The 23017-nt window shown below is 37.2% G+C and overlaps 1 protein-coding gene across 5 annotated transcripts in view; it reads left to right on the top strand.

The window, feature by feature from the left end:
- The window catches only part of grb14 (growth factor receptor-bound protein 14), a 48571-nt gene that overhangs the window by 2501 nt on the left and 23053 nt on the right, over nt 1–23017 (top strand). For 3 of the 5 annotated variants that reach the window (XR_006925091.1, XM_046844606.1, XM_046844603.1), the window contains exons 2-4: nt 2519–2756; nt 4261–4369; nt 22402–22482. Coding sequence is in view for 4 of the 5 variants with exons in the window: in XM_046844603.1 (XP_046700559.1) it covers nt 2519–2756; nt 4261–4369; nt 22402–22482 (428 nt within the window). In the remaining variant the exon portion in view is untranslated. Of the gene's footprint in view, nt 1–2518; nt 2757–4260; nt 4370–22401; nt 22483–23017 lie in introns of those variants that run through there. The other 2 variants (XM_046844613.1, XM_046844605.1) reach the window with 2 other exon arrangements.

The following is a 23017-nucleotide window of genomic DNA, read 5'->3' as shown; positions in this document are numbered from 1 at the left end:
ACCATAGGTTTTTGTGCCGTGCGTATAAATGACCTCATCCAATCTCCTGCAGAGAGACTCGAGGGAAATCAGAGCAAACCTAACCCACAGGATAAAGTATAGAGTAGGTTTTCTTGATTAATCATTAGTTAATGATAGGAAACGCCAGCCGTAAGTTTTTTCCTTATGTGCTGGCTCCACTGTAAATAAGATGCAAATACTGATTAGGCTTATCACATTACTAGTTGATCATATAGATTAAGCTTTATCCAGCCATTTTTTCTTTTCATATAATGCTGAATCTTGTATTTATATTCCATTTAGTGCAGATATCTTAACAAAAGTGTCTTTTTTAGGGAACTTTCACAACAGACAGCATGGTTTTTTTTTTTTTTTTTTATCTCACATTGCAATAATAATGTGAAGAAAATAAAACTTTTATCATAAATTAAATATGCTTAGCAAGCACATGATTCAGTACTTCTCTGCAGTAGAATTTATATGTATATATATATATATATATATATATATATATATATATATATATATATATATATATATACATACACATATATATATATATATATATATATATATATATATATATATATATATATATATATATATATATATATATATATATATATATATATATATATATATATATATATATATATACAATCATACGTATGTATATAGATAGATAGATAGATAGATAGATAGATAGATAGATAGATAGATAGATAGATAGATAGATAGATAGATAGATAGATAGATAGATAGATAGATAGATAGATAGATAAATTCTCAACAAATTCACAAATGACTCAGAACACAACATTTTTGTGTTTCTCTTTAAATTATATTGAAATGCATAATTTATTACCCAAAACTCTACTTCCAACTGGTCTCAGTCTGGTTCTTTAGTCAATATGTGCTCATTGTCTCAAGGTGTGTGTTTGTGTTATTGTCGTCATGAGCCAGTGTAATGATGGCTTTGATTTGGCTGTGCTCTCCTGCTAATGTAATTAGACAGCATTTGCATTGACTGATTACAAAAGAATGTGACTTGGCTAACTGTTATTTTTGGACTCAACTTGACTACTTGGCTGTAGTGTCCCTGTCTTAGACATGGTTGGGTATGCAAACAGATCCTGCTAAAGAGCTACTTAACCTGAGTATGTGCTGCTCTGTGTTTAACTATGAGTTTCCCTTTTCTGCTGTTACACTACTAGCTGATTATTTATGTTGAGTCTTCAAATTGGGTGTATGTAAGTATACTTAATAGGTTTCAAAATGTCTATGCTTATCGTTAATGTGAGAAATGCCCACACATCGATAACATTTACAGGCCTTTTGGGGCTGTTGACCCCTGTTTGTTGTTCGGAAATTTTAGTTACAAAAAAAAAAAAAAAATATATATATATATATATATATATATATATATATATATATATATATATATATATATACTTTTTTTTTACTTTTAATCTCCCAGACCAGTCAACAGGTCAAGACACACATTCTGTATGAGTACTCCTTTAATATTACTTTCATCATATTTAATGAATAATTCCAAGACGTAACTGGCAAACATGTTTTAAAATAAATAAAAAATAAATAATGAGCTGGGACTTTAAAGGGTTAAAATATGTTTCTGTGTCTAAACTACTGGGCACCAAACTATACTGGCACCAGGCTGTTGTCTTTTCAGCTGATAACATATCTCTTTTTCTCTCGGTCTGCCAAAGTCTTGAGCTGTCATATTTTATTATCTGTCATTATATAGATGTCTGTGACACACACACACACACACACACACACACACACACACACACACACACACACACACTGCTTTTGAGACATCTGATGCAGCTGATCCAAGATTGTCTCTGTAGTAGCTGAATAGAGGAATGGAGAAGAGGAGGGGGTGGGGGGCGAAGTCCGTGACAAAGGAACAGTAGGTTTTACTGTCTGGCTGACCTCCAGGGCTCATTATTGCTCCAAGTTGCATACCAACAATGGAGAAACGTTTTGTAAGAGTGAACTGCCTGAGCAAGTCTTCTTTCCAGGTACAAAAAATACATTAGGATAAAAAAAATGTAACTAAAAAGCAGACATGCAAAATTAAAATTGCTCAAAAGTAAGAAGAAAGGGAAGAGAGAGAGAGAGAGAGAAAAAGAAAAAAATTAGATGAGTAGTTAGACTGTTTGAAGCAGGAGTAAGTGGAAGGAATGAAGCAGTGAAGGGGATTTTAAACTCCAAGGCAGTGTGCGAGTGTGAGCAGTGTTCGTTCAAGAGTCATCGAGTTAAAAATAACTTTATTGTGGTAGATCATGTTTTGGTAGGAGGGACCTGCTTTCCATGCTAGGGCAGCCCGTTGGGCAAAGGAGCAGTATGCATGTGTGTGCGCGAGTGGGTTAGTGCGTGCGGGTGTGTGCACGCTGACAGAAGAGAAATGACTGCTCGACACACACTTTCACACACCCCTTTGTGCTGTTGCTCTACTACTCTTGACGCTGTGTATCCTGTGCTTTAGATGATGCTGTGGATATAAAGCTGGGCTCCATGAGTGCTATGAGTGACTCTCTGGATGAGCTACACACTCCAGGCAGCCTTGTCGAGAAAGCGGCCATATTTCGTGATGGAAAGGGCAATGTAAGCGAGCTCGGTGGTGGCGACCATGCCCTGATCGCTCTACACTCGCCCTACCAGCTGCCCGGTGCCGTTCACAACAGGACTGCTGCCGCTGCTGCAGCTCTTTGCAGAGGGAATAGGTAGGACTGCTTTCCTGCTTCCCTCCTACAGGCTTCTGTTCTTGCACCTCTAATCATGTGTCTCCAGTAATGGGCTATGTTTGACTTACTATTTATTCGATGTTTAAACAAGTCCTGCCTTGTGGAAATGAGTGCAGGAAAAGTGTAGATCTATAAGTGTGTCTGTAAGTATACGTAAGTGTATGTGTGCAAAACAAGCAGCCCTTATTTGCACACTGATTTCCTTTTCTTTTTTTTAAGGATGTGTGTCTATCTGTCTGTGTAACTCACTTTTCAGCAGTTAATCTTTAACATATGTAATCGGTAAGAAAGTCCCAACGAGACACAGAGAAGCCTTTGTGCTCGCGCACAAGTTTGGCTGAAAAGTGCAGTAGACTTTGTCCCTGTAAACATCGTCCTAACGTTCGGGCTGCACTTCAAAACCGGACAGCGAACTGGACTCGGATCAAGCACCTGCTACTTTCCAGGCTGTGCTCAGTAACTCAGTAAGCGGGGTGTTAACACAGAGCTTATGATACGCTGAGAGATGGCCTGAATGGGGAATGCAAGGCCTTTGCAAAAAGGTCTGTTTAAATTGTGATTTTGCTGCCTTGCCTAATGCCATTTTCCCATAGGCACGTTTATGTTTGTTTGCGTTGTCTGAACGTTACAGGATTATACAGTAATACAGACATGCTCAGCTTGTTTGTGGCATAAACAGCTATCAAAACAACCAAAATGGCCGACATGCTTATTCATATCACAGACACACCCCAGCAAGACACATGCCAGGATTATAGGCAAACATACAGTTTAACAGTATGTGTTAATAGCTTGCAGCTCTAAAACTTCGACATATGTTAAACTTTTTTAAGGTGGTGTTAGATAAGAGGAGGTAGCTGTTTAATGGCAATGAGCTCAGTAGTACAGTGTTGCTGGACCACAGCGGTGTTCCTCTTTTGTGCACCTCCTCTGTCCCCCCTTTCTTTTGCTTCATTCTCTATTTCTTTCTCCTTTATTCACATTTGCAAAGTGTTATGACATTTGTATATTTTAGCCTGCATTCACACTTGGACAATTGCTTTCATTTTATTCATCAGCCTCATTAGAAATTAGCTTGAGGTTTATTGACAACATGCAGCCCATTATTAAGGATGAGCTCACTACTCCAGCCTGCTGCTCTCCAGGCTGCATGAGAAATTAGATGTCTCAGGTAGACACGGTGATGTCATCCCTGGCATAAGCGAGTGTGTCTCCAGGGAGACGGGGTTTAACTCAGCTGGCCCTCCATCAAAATGACCTCACCTCTGCCTCTTGCCCTGCAGCATAGCCTCTCCTAATAACGACAGCTCTGTGACTGCATTAAGAAAACCATTCAGACTCAGGATCATTTCTTTTTAATACTTCGTGTGTTATGACTTATGCAATAATGCTTAGAAAAATTAGTCTCATTTGTTTTCTCTGCCTCTCTCTCTCTCTCTCTCTCTCTCTCTCTCTCTCTCTCTCTCTCTCTCACTTCTGCAAGGAAATGTCGGCAGGGGGAGGAGATGCAAATGAATATGGTCCAAAACCCCTTTCCAGACCTGTTTCCCTCAGAGTGTTTGTTACCCTGGACCAAAAACAGCGCAACTCAGGTAAAAAAAAAGGTCCTTAACTCACTCTAAGCACCTGTACACATGAACTTCACATTATACAGCTGCAGTTGTTAAATATTAATTTAATGTCTAAAATGTAATGATCCATTCAACCTTATTAAATCAAACCGTATTTTTCAATCAGCAAAAAATGAATGTTAGCCAATTGCCCAGCATTATTTATATTTACCTAGTGACTTAGGTTTCCCAGCCATTATAGTTGCACAAGCCAGTGTACTCTTAGTGCCGGTCCCAAGCCCGGATAAATGGGGAGGGTTGCGTTAGGAAGGGCATCCAGCGTAAAACATGTGCCAAATCAAATATGCGGATCACCTAGTGACTTAGGTTTCAGTTTAACCTTTACAGGAAGACAAACTGCTCATGGCACCTAACCCAATCATGTGATTTAGGTTTTTGTGCTAAACATTATGTATGCGTAATGACTGATCCAGCACCGTTCATAAAGTTCTAATAAAACAATAAATGGACATTTCAGACAAAATTTCTACATTAGCTGTGTATGTATAGGCACAAGTAAAGTACTTATTTATGAGCTTACTGTAGATTTCATCTTGGGGTCCAGGGCTTTCTAAGGGCTGGTGAAACAGGGCCATAGCATTTTGACCCTTCATTTGGCATTATTGCCTGACCTCACTAATGCTTTTGGGGCTGAATGGGCAAAGCTTTCCCAGAAGAGTGGATGTTATTATAACATCAAAGGAGAACTAAATCTAGAATGCTCATATGAGTGTAATGTTAGGTGTATCCATATGTCTGGCTATATAATGCATCACTGTACATATTTAAACAATGCGCCTTATACTAGAATAGCTCGACTATGTGTGTAAAATAAATATTTAACGAGGGGATCTAAACATTTTGTTACAGTTAATGTCATCCCTGCCTGCAAAAGATTTCAGAACCCCTATGTCACATCCTATCACTTCTCTATAGACTATTTACAAGTATTACTTGGCAGCTTACCACTGTAGGTAACTGTTACAATATATCTAATTATATAAAACAGATTGCCAGTTTCAGTAGGGAAATGAAAGTGTTATTGCATTCACAACACTGTTTTTAGCCCTTGTAGTTTTTTTTTTCTAACAATACAGAATTTCAGAAATTAGAGTTGTGATTGGGAATACGAAAAAGGAATTCTTTGAAGTTGGTGAGAAATGGCACTTTTTATTCTCCTCCTGATCCCATACTGTGATTTGCCTAACTTCCTTGCCAGAAGTGAGGAACATTCTTTGTGACTAGGATTACTGAGTGTAATGGTTTATCAGCTTTGCACCATGGGAGAGAAGATTGTGAGGTGTTTGGATTCAGATCACACCAGATCAAAGACACTTTTTTATAAGACATTTTAAAGAGAAATAAAAAGTTTAACTAGAATAACTGCTCTATTTAGAATGCACATAGACTACAAAAGTCTATTCTATTTTGAACAGATCACTTAAAGCAAAGAAGACAACTCACAAGTCATGTTCTGAATTCTCACTATTGTTATAGACATTATAGGCTAGGACAAGACAAAGACAGACTTTTGGCCTGTTGGTGACCTATACTCTACGGCCATCACTTTTGTGATATGGACAAAATAAAAAAAGTATTGTTTGTATAACCTCAAGGTGAATTAATATAAAAAAAATGGACACTGCTTTTTGCTGATACATACAATGCACAGTTCCAAACTTCTACAAACAATACCCTGTAATAACAATGTGAAAATGTGAAGTGTGTTTGAAATCTTAGCAAATGTATTAAAAAAAAAAAAAAAAAAAAAACTAAACAAATTACATGTACATTCACAAGTATTCACAGCCTTTGCTTAATACTTTGTTAAAGCACTTGTGGAACCAAATACAGCCTCAAATCTTTATGAGTATGATGCTACAAGCTTGGCACACCTATTTTTGGGCAGTTTCTCCTATTCTTCTTTATAGAACCTGGTATTGAATTGTATTGGCTAGGTGATGAGTGGTGCATGATTTCCTCCAGGCATGATGCTTGGCATTCAGGCCAAAGAGTTCCATCTTTGTTTGTCATAGTTTGAGAGTACTTCAGGTCCTCCAAAAGACCAAAAGGTTCTCCTCTCTCCAGCTGCATCTCTTTAAGAATGGCAATCGGGTTCTTGGTAACCTCCATGACTAAGGCCCGCCCCTGAAGTTTGGCCGGTCGGCCCGCACTAGGAAGAGTTCTGGTGGTTCCAAACTTCTTCCATTTATGGATGATGGAGGCCACTGTGCTCATAGGAAACTTCAATGCTGCAGATATTTTTCTGTACACTATCCCAGATCTGTGCCTCAGTACAGTCCTGTCTCAGAGGTCTACAGACAATTCCTTGGACTTCATGGCTTGCTTGGTGAGCTGACATGCACTGTTATCTGTGGGGCCTTATATAGACAGGTGTTTTTCCTTTCCGAATCATGTCCAATCAACTGAATTTACCACAGGTGGACTCCAATTAGGATGTAGATCATCTCAAGGATGATCAGTGGAAACAGGATGAACCTGAGCTAAATTTTAAGTGTCATGGCAAAGACTGTAAATACTTATACACCTGAATTTTTAAAGGTTTATTTGTAATAAATTTGCAAAGATTTTAAGCAAACCTCTTTCATTTGTCATTATGGGATATTGTTTGTAGAATTTTTAGGAAAGTAATGAATTTAATCCATTTTTGAATAAGGCTGTAACATAACACAAAACTGTAGCTACATAAACACGAAAGTGAAGATGCTTCAGCATGAGGGGGAATAATTCCTGACACACACCCCCTCAAAAAGCACTACTGGCAAAGAGGCAAATAACAAAGTTCCTCCCTGGTGGTCCAGCACCCATGGGTACAATCGCCATTCTGCCTGGTTGGGCTCTCGCTGGCACGTGACTTGAAAGGTCTTTGATGATGAGTTTAGCGCACTGGCAATCTGGGCCGGTGAGTTTTGAGAACAGAAGCAGTAGCATTGGACTTGCCCCAGGCTTTGGATCCACCAGACTTTTAAAATAAAATTGCCATCGCATAAAGAAACCTTCAGGCTGAGGTAAACCGGTCAAGCTCATGCATGAAAATTACTCTGACCTCACCTGCTGCATCCATAATGTTGGAACAGTAATCTGTCCTGTATGCTCTGAATGCACAATAGCAGAAAGGATGTAAGTAGACAATAGAAGTGTTTATTATAACAAACAGGCAAACATTCAAAAATTGCAGAGAAACATGTAAACATTAATCAGGATTTGATCAGGTGATTAGCAAAAAAAGTGAACAAGGCTAGGCAAGGACATGTACGAGAAGCAAAACAAGAACAAGGAACCAGGAAACGTGAACCATGAATCAAGCAGCAAAACGCCTCAGTAATCGGCAGTGAACAGGACAAGTATGATATAAAGAGGTATTTCAACACAAACTAATATAAAGCACATAAACACGAGGACTAATGACAAGACAGGTGGTGGTATAGGCACAGAAGTGAAAATGTCTGCTGCAGTGCTGCGAAATTTACGGTGCGCTTTAACGTGTCGAATAATTATTGACAGTATTCCTATATTTAAACAGCCTTTGTGATGGCCAAAGTTTTATTCTTCCTGATAGTCTAAAGGTTTGCTGTAATCATTTGCACTGTAATGAATTCTACAGTATGTCACTAAGCTTGAGGGTGGAGAAAATGCAGACCCAGGATTGCATATGTGCGTGCATATCTCTCTGTCTGTGTGTGTGTGTGTGTGTGTGTGTGTGTGTGTGTGTGTGTGTGTGTGTGTGTGTGTGTGTGTGTGTGTGTGTCAAAAAGTAATAATAAAAGGCAGTGTCAGATTAGTACCCTTATTATGGTTATGCAATTAAAACTCCTTTTAGTCATGATCACAGATTTCATTAAATTAATCAAATCACATCTTTGAGATCTGTTCCTTATTCATATAATAAAATTTTCTGGTCAATCTTCAACAATGCTCTGATAATTCTATGGACTATGATTTCCCCCTAAAATGAAATTATTAAGTTTTACAAAAAAGCTTACTATATAATTTAAATTGCCAAAAAATTGTGGTCATAAGTTTGGCATGTGCTTTTTGAGCATCGCATATTTAGTCCAAATTTGCTCTTATAATTCCCTCCACTATTCTGGAAAGTTGTTCTACTTGATTTTTTAGTGCGCTTGTAGACATTTGTGTTCATCAGCCACAAGGGTCTTAATAAAGCCAGGTACTGATGTAGGAGGAGTAGACCTGGGGTTCGGTCAGTGTTCCAATTCGTCCCAAAGGTGTTCAGTAGGGTTGAGATCAGAGCTCTATAGCAGACCACTCAAAATCTTCCTCTCCAAACCATGTAAAGCATATCTTCATAGAGCTTGCTTTGTGCACAGGGGCATTGCCATGCTGGAACAGGTTTGGGTTTTCAAGTTCAAGTGAACACAAAATTATTATTCTAAAAGAATCTAAAGATGTCCTATACATTTGAGTGCCTTCAGCTTTGTGGTAACAGTTTGGAGAAGAACCACAGGAAAGGTCAGGTGTCCCAATACTTTTGTCCATATAGTGTAGTAGGGTTGTTATACCTTAATTTTATCTTTGTGTAACAGTATGCCATTCAAGCCCAATGGCAAAATCAAATAAAGATGAAAATAAATAAATAAACAGCAGCAGATGCAGCTCAGCTGAAATACAGGCACTGCACCAGGGAGGCCTGTATTTTTCTGCAAAGCTTTTCTTTCTCACTCATTATGAGGATGCTATATCTATAAAAGTATCAGAGAGGTTCCTCCAGGCTAATAATGACTCACCAGTTCAGCTGCCATATTCAGTTCCTCTAGTCCTGGCAGCATGTGGGTAATGGTTGGTTATGTTCATGCAAATTCACATGTACCTAAATCAAGCTGTAAGAACCATCCTGAAAATAGCTGTGGCACATCAACAAATGCACTTTTCCATATGTCGCTTCTGATGGTTGAGCTTGCATGCCATACTCTTCAGTGTTAAAGCACGTCCTATGATCTATAGACATCGACTATTTTTTAGGGGCCAATGCCTTTTATCTGCTGGTGGGAAGCCTGGGCCGGAATGAGAGACTGCTTTCAAATCAGTCCTCGAAAAGTGATGGTGCTGGTTTCAAAATCATGAAGCCATCATGGCACATATATAACACCCTGGCAGAATTTTTTGCAGGTTTCAGCAACTCTAAAGTCCTAGACCAGCTGTTATGGTAATATTTGGCAGCCTCTGTCTGTGTCTGTAGGCCCCTTAAACTAAATCACCAAGTGACTGTAATTTAGATGTTCAGAATTCATGCTTGAATTAAAGAGCCCCTACCATGCAGGTCATGTAAAACTTAAAGTAGAAATTATCATGTGAATGGTGGTCAAAACACATAATGCACTGTGAATGAAATCCCACTAGTACTTGCTGTTACCTAGGACATCTAGGCACATTGACTTTGTGTGTAAGTATGAACTTTTTTAGAGAATAGCCTTTATTGTCACATATACATTACAGCACAGGGAAATTCTTTTTTTGCATATCTCTTGCATGATATGGCTCCCCGGATCACAGAGGGTTAAGGGCCTTGCTCAAGGGCCCAGGAGTGGCAGACGATTAGTAACCCAGGGCCTTAACCACTGAGCTACCACTCCCCTTCCTATGTTTACCACTGCTGTAGTAGATGTGATCACATTTGCTTATAGACAGACACCGGACTTCTAGCTCTTACTGTGACACTCTACCAGAAATGTCTCCTCATCATGAGCTTTATTTAGAGGTGTCCCACTTAATGAAGTCTGTTTTGCTGCTACCTGAGTGTCACCAAGCACATTTTCCATATTTTACAAGGTTCACATTGCCTCTTTATCTGTTTTCATGGTGGAGGGTTATATCTGAGCAAGCTTTTTAAGGCTATTCTTAGTTAATCCTTTTCCTCAAGCTATTCATGACAGAGGTTATAAAGTGAATGTTAGTAACATATATAACTTTGGTTTTATAACCCCCTCTTATAACCACCTTGGTGTCTTGTCGTTTGGATTGAGACATTTTTAGAGAATAATTTTGGATGAATACATTATCATACAACTCTACATAATCTTGTTGAAAAACTCTTGGTATCTTAGACAGATCTTAACAAGAAGTTATTCAGGTGTTTCACACCACTTCTCGGCTTATATCCTGAGGTAACAGAATTATAGTTACATAAGTATCTATTGTCTATATACATTTGTTGTAAATGGCTAATTGACTATACTCGACTCTTCATATTCATCACTCCTTGCAGTACTGTGTTTATGTAACGAACATGACATTTGCAATTCTCATGTAATATACATTTGTTTTGTTTAAAATCATCTTCAAACAAACTGCACGTGTGTGTGTGTGTGTGTGTGTGTGTGTGTGTGTGTGTGTGTGTGTGTGTGTGTGTGTTTAAACCCTAATAGTGAACATGTCCATTATGGCACATATATTAAATGTTTTGGTTTCATGAATGCAGTTGGGAGGTAAACTGAGTTAATAAATGGCTAAGTGCCTGTCTGAATTAGTGGATTAAAAAAAGACAGGTGAAATGGAAAGTTCCTTTAGCACTATTTTCAGTGATCTCTTAAGTGAAACAGTATGAGAGACGAGCCAGGCTCTTGCTCATGCAGACATGATGGCCATGTGGCTGTATAATTACCATCAGTTGTGTGTAGGGGTGTGTGATGCAGAGAAAGGCCAGATCAGCAGGCATTGTACGCTTGTGTGTGTGTGTGTGTAAGAGATAGTAAAGCTGGCTGTGGCAGGCAATGGTTTTCTCTCTCTCTCTCTCTCTCTCTCTCTCTCTCTCTCTCTCTCTCTCTTTCTCGCTCTCTCTTTCTCTCTCTCTCTCTCTCTCTCTCTCTCTCTCTATCTGTGTGTGTGTGTGTATGAATGTGTCAAGAAGGCCAGCTCGGACTTGTACTAAAGGCTTAAATTGGACCAGCATGAGTAGATTGTTGGAGCTTGGGGCAGTAGTATCAGAACTGGCTGTGCCGAGTCTCTTAATTAATCTCTTTCAAGAGTCTCTTTTCATTTTCCAGAACTCTCTCTTTCTCCACAGTTAGTAGTTATGTGATGTAAGACACACACACACATGCTTAATGTTTCTAAAATGTTTTAATTTTTAGTGATGGTCCATCATGGAATGAGGTGTTAAAAAGTGTGAAACATGTTTGAATGAGAAAAAAATTCACCTATATATGGACTCATATACTGGAAATTCGTTCTAACCCCATATTTAAGACCCAAATCATCTTGTTCTTCCTCCAAATTAACATGAAATAATTGTTTAATTCTTTGCTGCGTCCTTGATCTCATCAATTCCCAAAACACAGTAGGTGGGTCCAGACATAGCATTCCTCTCATAGCCACATACTGTTTCACTGTGGTTACTGAATAATTTATAGCAGTTACTGAGTAATATGTTTTAAGGTGCATAACTGTATAATAAGTCAGGAGTTTTTGCAGTATTAAAGAAGATTTATCCTCACTGTAGGATTGCTTATGTGCTGAGTTATCAATTATTATTAAAAATGATTAAAATATTATTTTCACTTAAGAACAAAATTGGAGTAGTGAACTTCATGCATAGCAGAAGCAGATTTTTTTAATTTAGGTCAGTTTATGTAGGTATTTTACATTGTTTAAATGTGCATCTAAAAGGTTGGTAGCCTAAAACCAATGGATGGATGGATGGATGGATGGATGGATGGATGGATGGATGGATGGATGGATGGATGGATGGATGGATGGATGGATGGATGGATGGATGGATAGATAGATAGATAGATAGATAGATAGATAGATAGATAGATAGATAGATAGATAGATAGATAGATAGATAGATAGATAGATAGAACAATTAATCCCAGAGAGAAATTCATTTGGTCTTTTCAATATTATGCAGGTTTCTTCAAACATCTCATAAGTATTGAATTTTGCATACATTTGTTATGCAGCTGCAAAGGCAGGTAACAGGGCAGGTAAGACACAATCCAGTATAAGAACTATGTTACAAAACTAACAAGTGTCAGCAATCAGAATCTTAATAAAATTAGGATTTCATAAACCAAAGCACAGCAGCAGTTGACATACTACCATTTTAATAATCCAGACTTGGCACATCAGGAATAAAGAACATTGATCAAGTGCAATTGTGTGTAATCAGAAGTCAGGTGACTGTGAATGTGACAATGTGTGTGTATGCCAGGAGCTAAAGTCCAAGGTAGACATGTTTGTAGTCTTTGTGTTGGGAGATTGAGAGCTACCTGGTAGATTTATTTTTCTACAATATTTAGTTGAATGGAAACAAAGTCATAATTTGTGAATGCATATAATAAATTCTTGACTCAGTAGTCACAATGTAACTTGTATTTTTTATCTCCAAATGTATACTTTATTCAGTCAATTGTGGTGTTCTGTTGTTGCAGTAGTAGGGTTTTGCTCATTCTGTATTTGTTCAACATTCGTTGTAGTAGGATTTTGTTCATTCTCTATCGATACATTGCGAATCATCTTTTAGTATAGCAATAAGGTCATTGGGGATTTTACAGAGCTCATCGACTTTTATTTAACATTGTAACAGGCTTCTTTAGTTGGCTTTATTCATTTACTTTTTTAAATGAAAGACATTTACATCATTTTTTCTCTAATTTGTGCTCTGCTATCGTTCAGTGACTTTTGTGAAGATTCAGTCAGGCTTTAAGTTTTTGTTTGTCAGTGGTTGCAAAGAGTGGAGCTTAAGCTGTGAAATCACAGCTATAAAAGCAGGTTGGTACCTCTATGACCTTGTGCTCCTTGCTGGCCTGTATAAAGGGTGTCTTTGCACTCTTATGGGCCTGACAGTCTTTTCATGGAGCTGCTGCAGTGGCCAGAACAAAAGGAGCATGTCAGTTAGCCCAGCCGTTTGCCTGTGCTACCTTGTAGATATGAGGGTTTGTATGCCCTCGCTGCACACAGCCTTGACATCATCACCTCCCCCATCTTACTGCTGAATAGAGCGAGCAAGCATTTCATCATTCAGTATTTTTTACTCTTTGGTTGAATAAGGTTTTATAGCACAGACAGCTGGGAAACAAAAGGTGCACACTTGCCCATGTTAACGCACGTAACTTAAACATCTTAAATAAGGCTAGTGCCACAATGAGATTTAGAAAACTTTACATTCATGCTGTCAGATTTACATTACATTTTCTTTATACTGTAAATTCTTTTGGTCTACTCATCTCCTCATCAGCTCGAGCAGAATAAGATATCAGACTTTTTCTGAACAGTGTTTTGTTTATCAACAAGAGGGCACTGTTCTCCAGATATTAAATTATTAAGAACATTAATACTATAAGAACATCAGACCTGTCTACTGTTTTATAGCAATGCTAAAAATGTCTGTACTTTAAAAAGAATGAACCTGCTGTGGCGGTTTTGCCTTGCCTGACTTAGTCATATAAGTAAAATGAGGACAAAGGTGGACTTTGAGTGATGGGTGAGTTGTAAGCATGCTTGATAGAATGGAGCCATGGAACGTGCAAAGGCCCTGGCTGCTGACATGCCATTGTTTTAGCTGTGGTTTTAAGGAGCTATTTCAGTCATGAGAAATCGCTTCTCCCAGGCCCCAACATTTGCAGTGTCATGATAGATTTTCATGACAAAGGCAGCGTGGCAGACCTGCTGTCTCAAATCTTTGTTGAATGCGAGAGCCACGGCTCTTGTATTATTTAAGTAAGCTGTGCCGCTGCTATCGGACTTCTGCCTTGATCCCCTTTCACACTTCAGTAAATATATATGTAACAAAAGACCTTCAACTCTTATCTTAGAGAAGCATTATTTACAATTAGCCTATTTTTCACACATACACAAACACACACACACAAAATACAAGACAAGCCTAAGTCCTCAGTGATGTTGTATTGTTGGAAAATGTGTGAACAATTTTTTTTTATCATGATTAAATTTGGAAAAAGCTTCAGCTTCATATTCATCTGTTTTTTTTAAAGCTTTTTAATTGTCTTTTTTTTCCTTAAATAAGTTTCATATCTCAACTGGTGCTTTTACTTATGTAATCATCCCTATACGTACTGTCTCATAGTAATTATGTAAGTTTTGACCATGACCACCAGTGTTATTTATGGAGCAAATTACAGCTCTAAACACATCTTGACATCATGCTTTATAGTTCAAGGACTGCTGCAGGTTATCCTTCTCCCTCGGCACAGACTAAGAACATGCTGCAATATTTCAAGGCAAGAGGGAAGGTATTATTAGCCTAAACACTCATACTCTTTCCCTGCACCATGATTTGTCCTTTCTTTATTTGCTGAGCATGCTAAATTTGTTCCCCCAAGAGCAGATTTGGCTTTGTGAATCCCCTTCCCTTGAGCTTGTCTTTGTCTGCAAGCAGCAGCTCTTATTCTACAAACACTGAGCGGAGGGTTACATGGAAATGACCTATATAGCACATCCCCTTATATCATGTGAAGCATGTGTAACTTATACCTTTTATTTGTCTAGGTCAATTATGGCATACATTTATAGCATTTACACTACAGCACAGTGACATACATACTAGGTTTGATATACGGTAATGCTCTAAATGGCTATAAGTGTGATGTTTCAGGACCATTATGCTCAACTTTCTCTTTATTGTGTATAGGATATTATGTCTATGTCTAAAAATGTTTACATGACTATGTACACATACTACATATTCTACAGTGTGTATGTTTTCACTCAGACTGTAATAAGCAAAGTTTTGTATCTGAATGTTATTACCTTAATAGACAAGGTCTGTGAGTATGTTTGAGCCAGTATGAGATGTATCAAAGATATTTGGTTGATGAACTTGTGAAATAAAATCCTCTTGCTCTTTGGATTGTGACCTTAGTCCCAACCATCTCCACAGGGTCTTCAAATCCCCTGCTTCACACACTTGCTTACACTGCTTTTCTAACATACTGTTATCTGGAAACTGTCTGATTATTAGTACAATTTATAATTGCTTATATTTCATTAAGGCTACATTTTAGTTATTCTTGATTAGTTTGATTTCCCTTTGAGATATTTAGTTTAGGTGTACCTTTGTGTGTAGCCTTTGTGTTGGCTTGAAATTATGATTAGGACCTGGCTTGTTGGTGGAAATTTGATGGCTAAATCTGTAAAGTTTAGAGTAAAACAATTGATGAAATAATGCAATCAAGCAGCTCACTCAGATCTGATTCAAATCTTCAGTGCTGTATTGTTTCTGTGTGAGAAAAATAGTCACTCAGATATCTATCTATCTATTTATCTATCTATCTATCTATCTATCTATCTATCTATCTATCTATCTATCTGTCTGTCTGTCTGTCTGGCTGTCTGGCTGTCTGGCTGTCTGTCTGTCTGTCTGTCTCTCTCTCTCTCTCTCTCTCTCTCTCTCTCTCTCTCTCTCTCTCTCTCTCTCTCTCTCTATATATATATATATATATATATATATATATGTGTAAATTTGTTCTTTGGCTGATTTGCCATATCAGTGCCATACCAAGTGAGCAAACACCATTAATCAGACAACCACCAAGATAAAGATCTTGTACATTGATGATGAAATGCTGTTTAGCTAGAAAATCACAAAATCATAGTTTCTTACAGGTAACATAGTGAAGCTTTGAACCCCCATGTTCTTATTGGGATACTTTTTTATCATTAATATACAACTAATGTATTAGTATAACACCAAATGTGCACTTAATACTTAATACTACTTAATAAAAAAAAACATTAACTATATTGTTATAGGTTTTTACAGCAATAGCTTCCGTAGTCCCAGTCCATATAAACTTGTACAGTAGATGGATTTTCCATTTTATTTATTTATTTATTTATTTATTTTTAATATGAAGCACTTATATGAATTACTCTGTATTAGGCCATCTGCTAGAGAATGTTAATGTAAATGTAATAACATAATCTAATTAAATTTGATCAGGAACACTTATAGTTTGTTGTCTGTAAAAATCTTGATAATGAAGATTATTGGAAATTAAGATATAAAATATGTGTAAACAGTTTTCTCTTTGATTTTGTTGTGAGCAAATAAATGGAATATAATTAGGTTTGTGTGTGTGTGTGTGTGTGTGTGTGTGTGTGTGTGTGTGTGTGTGTGTGTGTGTGTGTGCGCATATAAAATTGCGTATTATATATTTTATTTTTAATTTGAGTGATGTTTATTGTTATATATAAAGTTTTACATTGTCTTGAAATATATACATACTTTAGGAATGAATGGAAAATTTTATTCTGCAGTCAATTCTGTCTACTGTCTAATAAAAGTAGCCAATAATTGCTTGGAAAGTTTATTAAGTACTAAAACATTAAATTGCAATTTCATCATTAGGTTGAAAGCTTAAAGTATATTAAACAGTTATAATTTATACAGTAAGTGCATTAAAGGTTATGAAAGGTTTTTAAAAAATCGCATTGGTTAGATTTGGTGTGATGTATTATGAGTAAGTTGTTGGAGTTTATTTCTGCTGGCTAGGCTAAGACATTATTACAGAGCATAAAGAGAGAGCGAGAGAGAGAGAGAGAGAGAGAGAGAGAGAGAGAGAGAGAGAGAGAGAGAGAGAGGGTACAGAGAGTGCAAGAGGCAGATCTGGATTCTTAGCAGTCTCAGACATATCAGTCATAGGCCTTCTGGTGTTGCATTTAAGCACATGGCTAAGATTGTGTGTGTTTGTGTGGCTCAGCGTTTACATTTTCATTTGACACTTCTGAAAAAATTATCATCACCTTACTAACCCAAATTAAAGAGCAACATCGTTCTTTTCTCCTGAGTGGACATTTGTGTTGTATGTGTCAAGATATAAAAAAAATTATGTGAATCTTTCCAAAATCTAATTCTAAGACTGCACTCTGAAATCGACCAGATTGATCTGATTGCATGAGTTTTAATTCGCTGTAAGAAATGATTCCCACCTCATACATTTTATATTTCTTTCACAGATTTTGCACCAATTTTAGAAAACACTGCTATAATTCAAGCTGTAATTCAAGCTGCAGCTTGTGCTTCATCAACATGCTCAGTATCTATAGTTGAGATTAATATACTTCCACATTAATGTCCATGCTAAACATTTTTCTATAGGTTAAAATGTATTATGTAGTAAACAAAAAAAGTGTTAAACAAAAACAATATCTTTTTCTATTTTAAATGGCCAAAAGCTGCCACATTTTGCTTTGATGAAAGCTTGGCACACTCATAGCATTCTCTCTTCAGTTTCATGAGGTGGTCAACCGGAATGGTTTTGAATTCACAGGTGTGCCATTTCAAGAGTTCATTTGTGACATTTCTAAACTTCTTGTGCTTTAGACCATCAGTTGTCTTGTGCAGAAGAAAGGAGGAGTACTGAGTCAATAGCCTTTTTTAATGCTACTACAAATACTGTACAAATCCATATTATTACCCAGAGCTACCTCTGCTATTCCAATATTTCAACATCCATTGTTTGAGGAGACTATGTGTGTCAGGCCTTCATGGTCAAATATGTACAGAAGGTAAATGGATGGTTTCTGGATGTGTGTTTCCCACTGTGAAGCATGGAGGAGGAGGTATTATGGTGTGGGGGTGTTTTGCTGTTGCATTTTGCTGGAGATTTGGTCAAAATTGAGGGTATATTTAACCAGCATGTCTACCACAGAATTTTGCTATGACATGCCATACCATCTGGTTTTCACTTAGTGAGACCATAATTTGTTTGACAACAGGACAAAGACCACAAACACACTTGTAGGTTTTATAAGAGTGATTGAATGCTGCATCAGATGACCTGGCCGCCACAATCACTCGATCTAAATCCGTTTGAGATGGTTTGGTATGAAATGCACTGGAGAGTAAAGGAAAAGCAGCCAACAAGCACTCATCACCTCTGGGAGCTCGTCAAGATGGTTGGAAAACCACTCCAGATGACGAGCTCATGAGGCTGACTGAGAGATAGCAAGAGTGTGCAAAGCTGTTGTCAAAGCAAAAGGTGGCTACCTTGAATTTTCGAGAAGTATATAACATAAAGTGAGTTATTTAAGCTGTTTTGGTTTGTTGCATAATAGTTGTCTTTAATAATACAAATAAAGAAAATACACCAAATTAGAAGAGCAAATTCTTCTCTCTACAGCTCTACAAGTTGCTGAGTTGTTCACTTAGACACAGAGAGTAAGTCTAATAGCCAAAGCTAATTTCATTTCTGCCACCTGTATTTGTAAACATTATCTTCTTTTGTGACCTTTTGTGAGACTAGGTATATAGATTGAGTACTAAATGAAGAGCTGAAAACACAGCTCCTGCTTCTTCATCACTCCCACTCCCTTCACATGCAGCAGAAAAACTTACTATATATATATATATATATATATATATATATATATATATATATATATATATATATATATATATATATATATATAACAACGTGTGACATTACAGAGAGAGGGGCATTCCGCATATGGAGGGTTAATACCATTTTATTAAAGCAAGTTCCAAACCTCAGCTGTGCTATGTTCAGAAACAATATTTCTCTAATAACATGGTAAAAACATTAAAAATGTAAATAAAATACAACCTACTCACCAGAGATTTGCACCATTCCTCAGAGGCTGTAAGCCAGTGGTACAGTTTGTAGGCACTGCTCTGGAATTGATAAACAAATCATTTCCCGGGCTGAAACAAGCTAGCTAGCCTCTCCTCACGATGTATAGCTTTTCTTGAAAATGTATTATAAAAGTATGTCCAAAATCAAATCAATTTCTCTTCCTCCATAGGCATAAAAAAAAGTCTAACTCAGATGTTTAATGTGTGAAGAATACTACAGACGTGTTTTGCCAGTCGAAATTGTCTGTAACAATTTCCCTCCATCCAACCAATCAGAGGACGGACAAATGCTGACGATATTCTGGGCCAGCTAGCTAGCCTTGTGAGGTGAATTAAAATCTGATCAGAGCTATTCCTTAAGGGGACTATGGTAAAAAGCCCAGCGGTACTGACATTGAAAGCCCTGGGCAGATTAGATTGACATGGCAGCACATAGAGGCTGAAATGTGATTGGACAAAAAAATCTAACATACACATACTGGAAGCAGTGCAGCCAAGAGAAACACTACGAAATAAAGAGAATAAACTGTTGGGAATAAATTAATACAATTTCATGGAACAAATATTAGAATTTAGGTTGAAAATGTAGGCCAGTGTTTCTGATAGTGTGTATGATAGTAGTTTCAGTAGCACTCTACTGAAGAGTCACTGCATCTGCAAAGCCTCTAGCCATGACCATCCTTCAATATCTTAAGGTGCATCTCATCCATCTTTGCAGCTTTGTTGCTATATTGCTAAAATGTCTAACCACATTTACATTAATGGCATTTTGCAGATGCGCTTATCTTGTAAGACACAAAAGTGCTTTGTAGTCTCTTTCAAAATCATAATCTTATGTTTGTTCAGTAACCAATGTTTGGACAGCCTGAGGAAGTTCATCTTACCATCTGGGTGCCAGGACAGAGAAGAATCTTGATGCATGTCTTCCTTGTACCTTGATGGATTGTTGAGGCATTGCTCGATGCACAAAGGGATTGTAGTACAGAGCAGGGTGTGATAAGTGCCTTCATCTAGGAAGGGGCTGCTCTGTTTGTGGCTTTAGGTGAACATCAATGTTTGGAATCTGATGTGGGTCGCTACAGGAAGCCAGTGTAAGGAATGCAGCAATATGGTAATGCGGGACAACTTTTGTTCTGGATTCTAGATCAGTTGCAAGGGCCCCAAGGCACACTGGGGCAGACTTGCCAGGAATGAGTTGCAGCACTTCTGTTTTTATAGATGACAAGTAACTGCCATAGTAACTTCACCCACAAGAATAGTCTCCAAAATAGTAGATTTCAGATATGCAGAGCTACCTATATATATATATATATATATATATATATATATATATATATATATATATATATATATATATATATATATATAAATGTCCTCAATTGAGAAGGATGGAAACAGAGCCCATTCTATTTGAATAAAACGCCAAATACATTTAGTCTCTACATTTTAGTTTCCCACTTGGGCTCGTTCCCTGTCAGTAAAGTCAGAAAATTAAATGGTTCTGATGAAAACAACTGACTGCTGAATACATGGTCTGCAAAGATTTTAAACTGGCCTCTGCTGATGGAATTTATTTTTTGCAGAAATATTTATTTTAACATCTTTAAACTAAAGTTTGCCTTAAAGCTGTATAAAAGAGTTGCACAGCTCAGGATATATATGCTGTTGTTTTTTTTTTTTGCCTTTCTGTCTGGTCAAGGCCAGTATCTCTGAGGCTGCCTATGTTTTGGGAATAGCAGAGACTTTCTTATCAAATGGTTCTATTTATTTCACTGTATTTCTTGGTAGCTGTGATAAGCAATAGCGTCTGCCTGTCTGTGTTAACATCCCTGATAATTCATGTGAACTGTGAAATTATTGGTGAAGAGCAAATTTAATGTGCAGTACAGTGCAGTACTTAATGGTAGATTCAGAGACATATTGTACATATAGAGAGACAGATGAACAGACAGACAAAGAGATTGTGAAAGATCGATCATTCCTATTACACGTGATAGACATTTAAAAAAAATAGGAGAAAAAAATAAATAAATAGTTTTTTAGCAGGTTCCTGTGGACTGCCAACACGTGCTCCCTGACTCTTACTCACACGGATCCTTTTAGGATATGAACTAAATTCTTAATTTAAATCTTTTTGTAATCCTTTCCCGTATCAACAGTTTAGACAAAGGCACACTTAGACTAAAACCAGTGTGAGCTGAAGCGTACATGTGTGTGTGTGTTTCTGATGCTATATCCATGGTTATTGGCTAAATTCTAAAAGTTATATGCTATAATCATAGTGACTGGAAAGAACCAGATATTGCATCGCCCAAACAGAAGTTTCAGTTTAGTACTGATATGTAATAAGTGATGAATAAGCAGAAATTATTTTTTCCATCAAAAATACCTTCAGCATGCTCCATCCCTCTGCATGTTATTAACAGCACATTGCATAAAAAAAACAGTCATGTAAATAGTACATTAGTGCATACTTTATTTTTAGGTCTTTAAATTGATTCTGTTTATCTCCCTCATAAATCTGACCATCTCTTGGGGACAGTTTTCTGTATAGCTAGAAATTGTGTAATGCCATTTGAAATCTGCAGATTGTCACGTCTCTCTTTCTTGTGCACTCTTCCTCTGTCTATTTTTTTTTCTCACACCCACTCATCCCTTACTGCTCGCTCTCTGCTCTCACTCCCCTTCTCTTTTATCATCTCAAGTATCCATTGTCCCTTGTGAGGCTCAGCTGATGTCGTCTGCGCTCTGGGGACAGATGTTGCCTTTGCCATGATTCATCATTTTTTTATCAAAGTTTTTTCTTGTATATGTATAATTATTTTGCTAATATAATTTCAGACATACATGCTTGATTTAAATGTGTCTGATTAATATACAAGTGTAACATTTCAATGCTGTTTAAATATTTTTGTCCTAGGAGAAGTTGTCTAAATATACTTTTAGCTATTGTATTATGACCACAAGAACTTGCTCTGGGACAAAAGAAAAAGTATATTTCTTGTTTATCCCTGTTTAGTTCTTCAGAGAGGAAAGTGAAGTATGCGAGTCACACCAAACATGGGTGCCTTTTTTAAAGGAAGATTTGCATGTTGTCAGCTGATAAAGTTACTGTAGGTCTTTTCCCTGACCTTTGCAGTTCAAACTTAACTCCTCAGTGCTTTATCAAGAGTTTTTATTAGAAGGGAAAGCTTTTCTTACAGGAAAAAAAAAAACACGGCATGTTTCCAAGGCCACAGGAGGAGTCTGAATTCAGTCTCATACAGACACTGTCCCTGGTATAACTCCAGACATCAGTACAGGCATTTGAGCTGTCGAGATCTTCAGAAATACAGTATTTAGCTGAGCAACTGTATTTACATAAAAAAAAAAAAAAAAAAAAGATAAAGAAATTGGATGGACATTTTCTGCCCAGCAGCCTGCAGAAGAGAGCAGTATGAATTTCCAAGCCAGACGAGTCACGCTGCCTGCCATCACTCCGTTTTGCCTGCAAAAGCGGGTAGGAACACAAACATCTCTTTTAAGCTCAAATGATCAACTAACATCTGCTTTTTCTTCTTTGGACAAAAGTATAGCAAAACCAAAACGCTATCTAACATTTGTTTTATTGCTTACATGTGCTTGTTTTTATCAGCTTTTCTCTAATGTTAGGCATGGTTTAGACTTTGGTTTTCCTGTGCTGTGGTGTGTATTGAAGACTGGTCTTGTGGTGGAAACCATAGACATTTATTCTCTCCCCAGTGTTTCCCATGCTGGAGAGCCTAATTATGAAGGAGGTTTGGGAACAGAAACCTTTCAATCAGTTTCTCAGTCTCCTTCAAAGTAATCTGTATTTCTCATATAATAAAAAAAATATATAATTATGTGTTACAGTGTGTATGAGGTGCACTTTTTAGTATTCTGAGATTCTATAAGCTAAATTATCACAGTTTTGCAACGGATTGCACGTTTGCATGTTATGGATCCACGAGCAAGAGCTTAGTCAAAATAATTTCATGGTCCATCATTATAAGGAATCATCAGTGCAGATTAGA

This window comes from Silurus meridionalis, chromosome 3 (assembly GCF_014805685.1).
Source record: "Silurus meridionalis isolate SWU-2019-XX chromosome 3, ASM1480568v1, whole genome shotgun sequence".
Classification (NCBI taxonomy): Eukaryota; Metazoa; Chordata; class Actinopteri; order Siluriformes; family Siluridae; genus Silurus; species Silurus meridionalis.
This window is presented reverse-complemented; position numbering and strand designations above follow the sequence as displayed.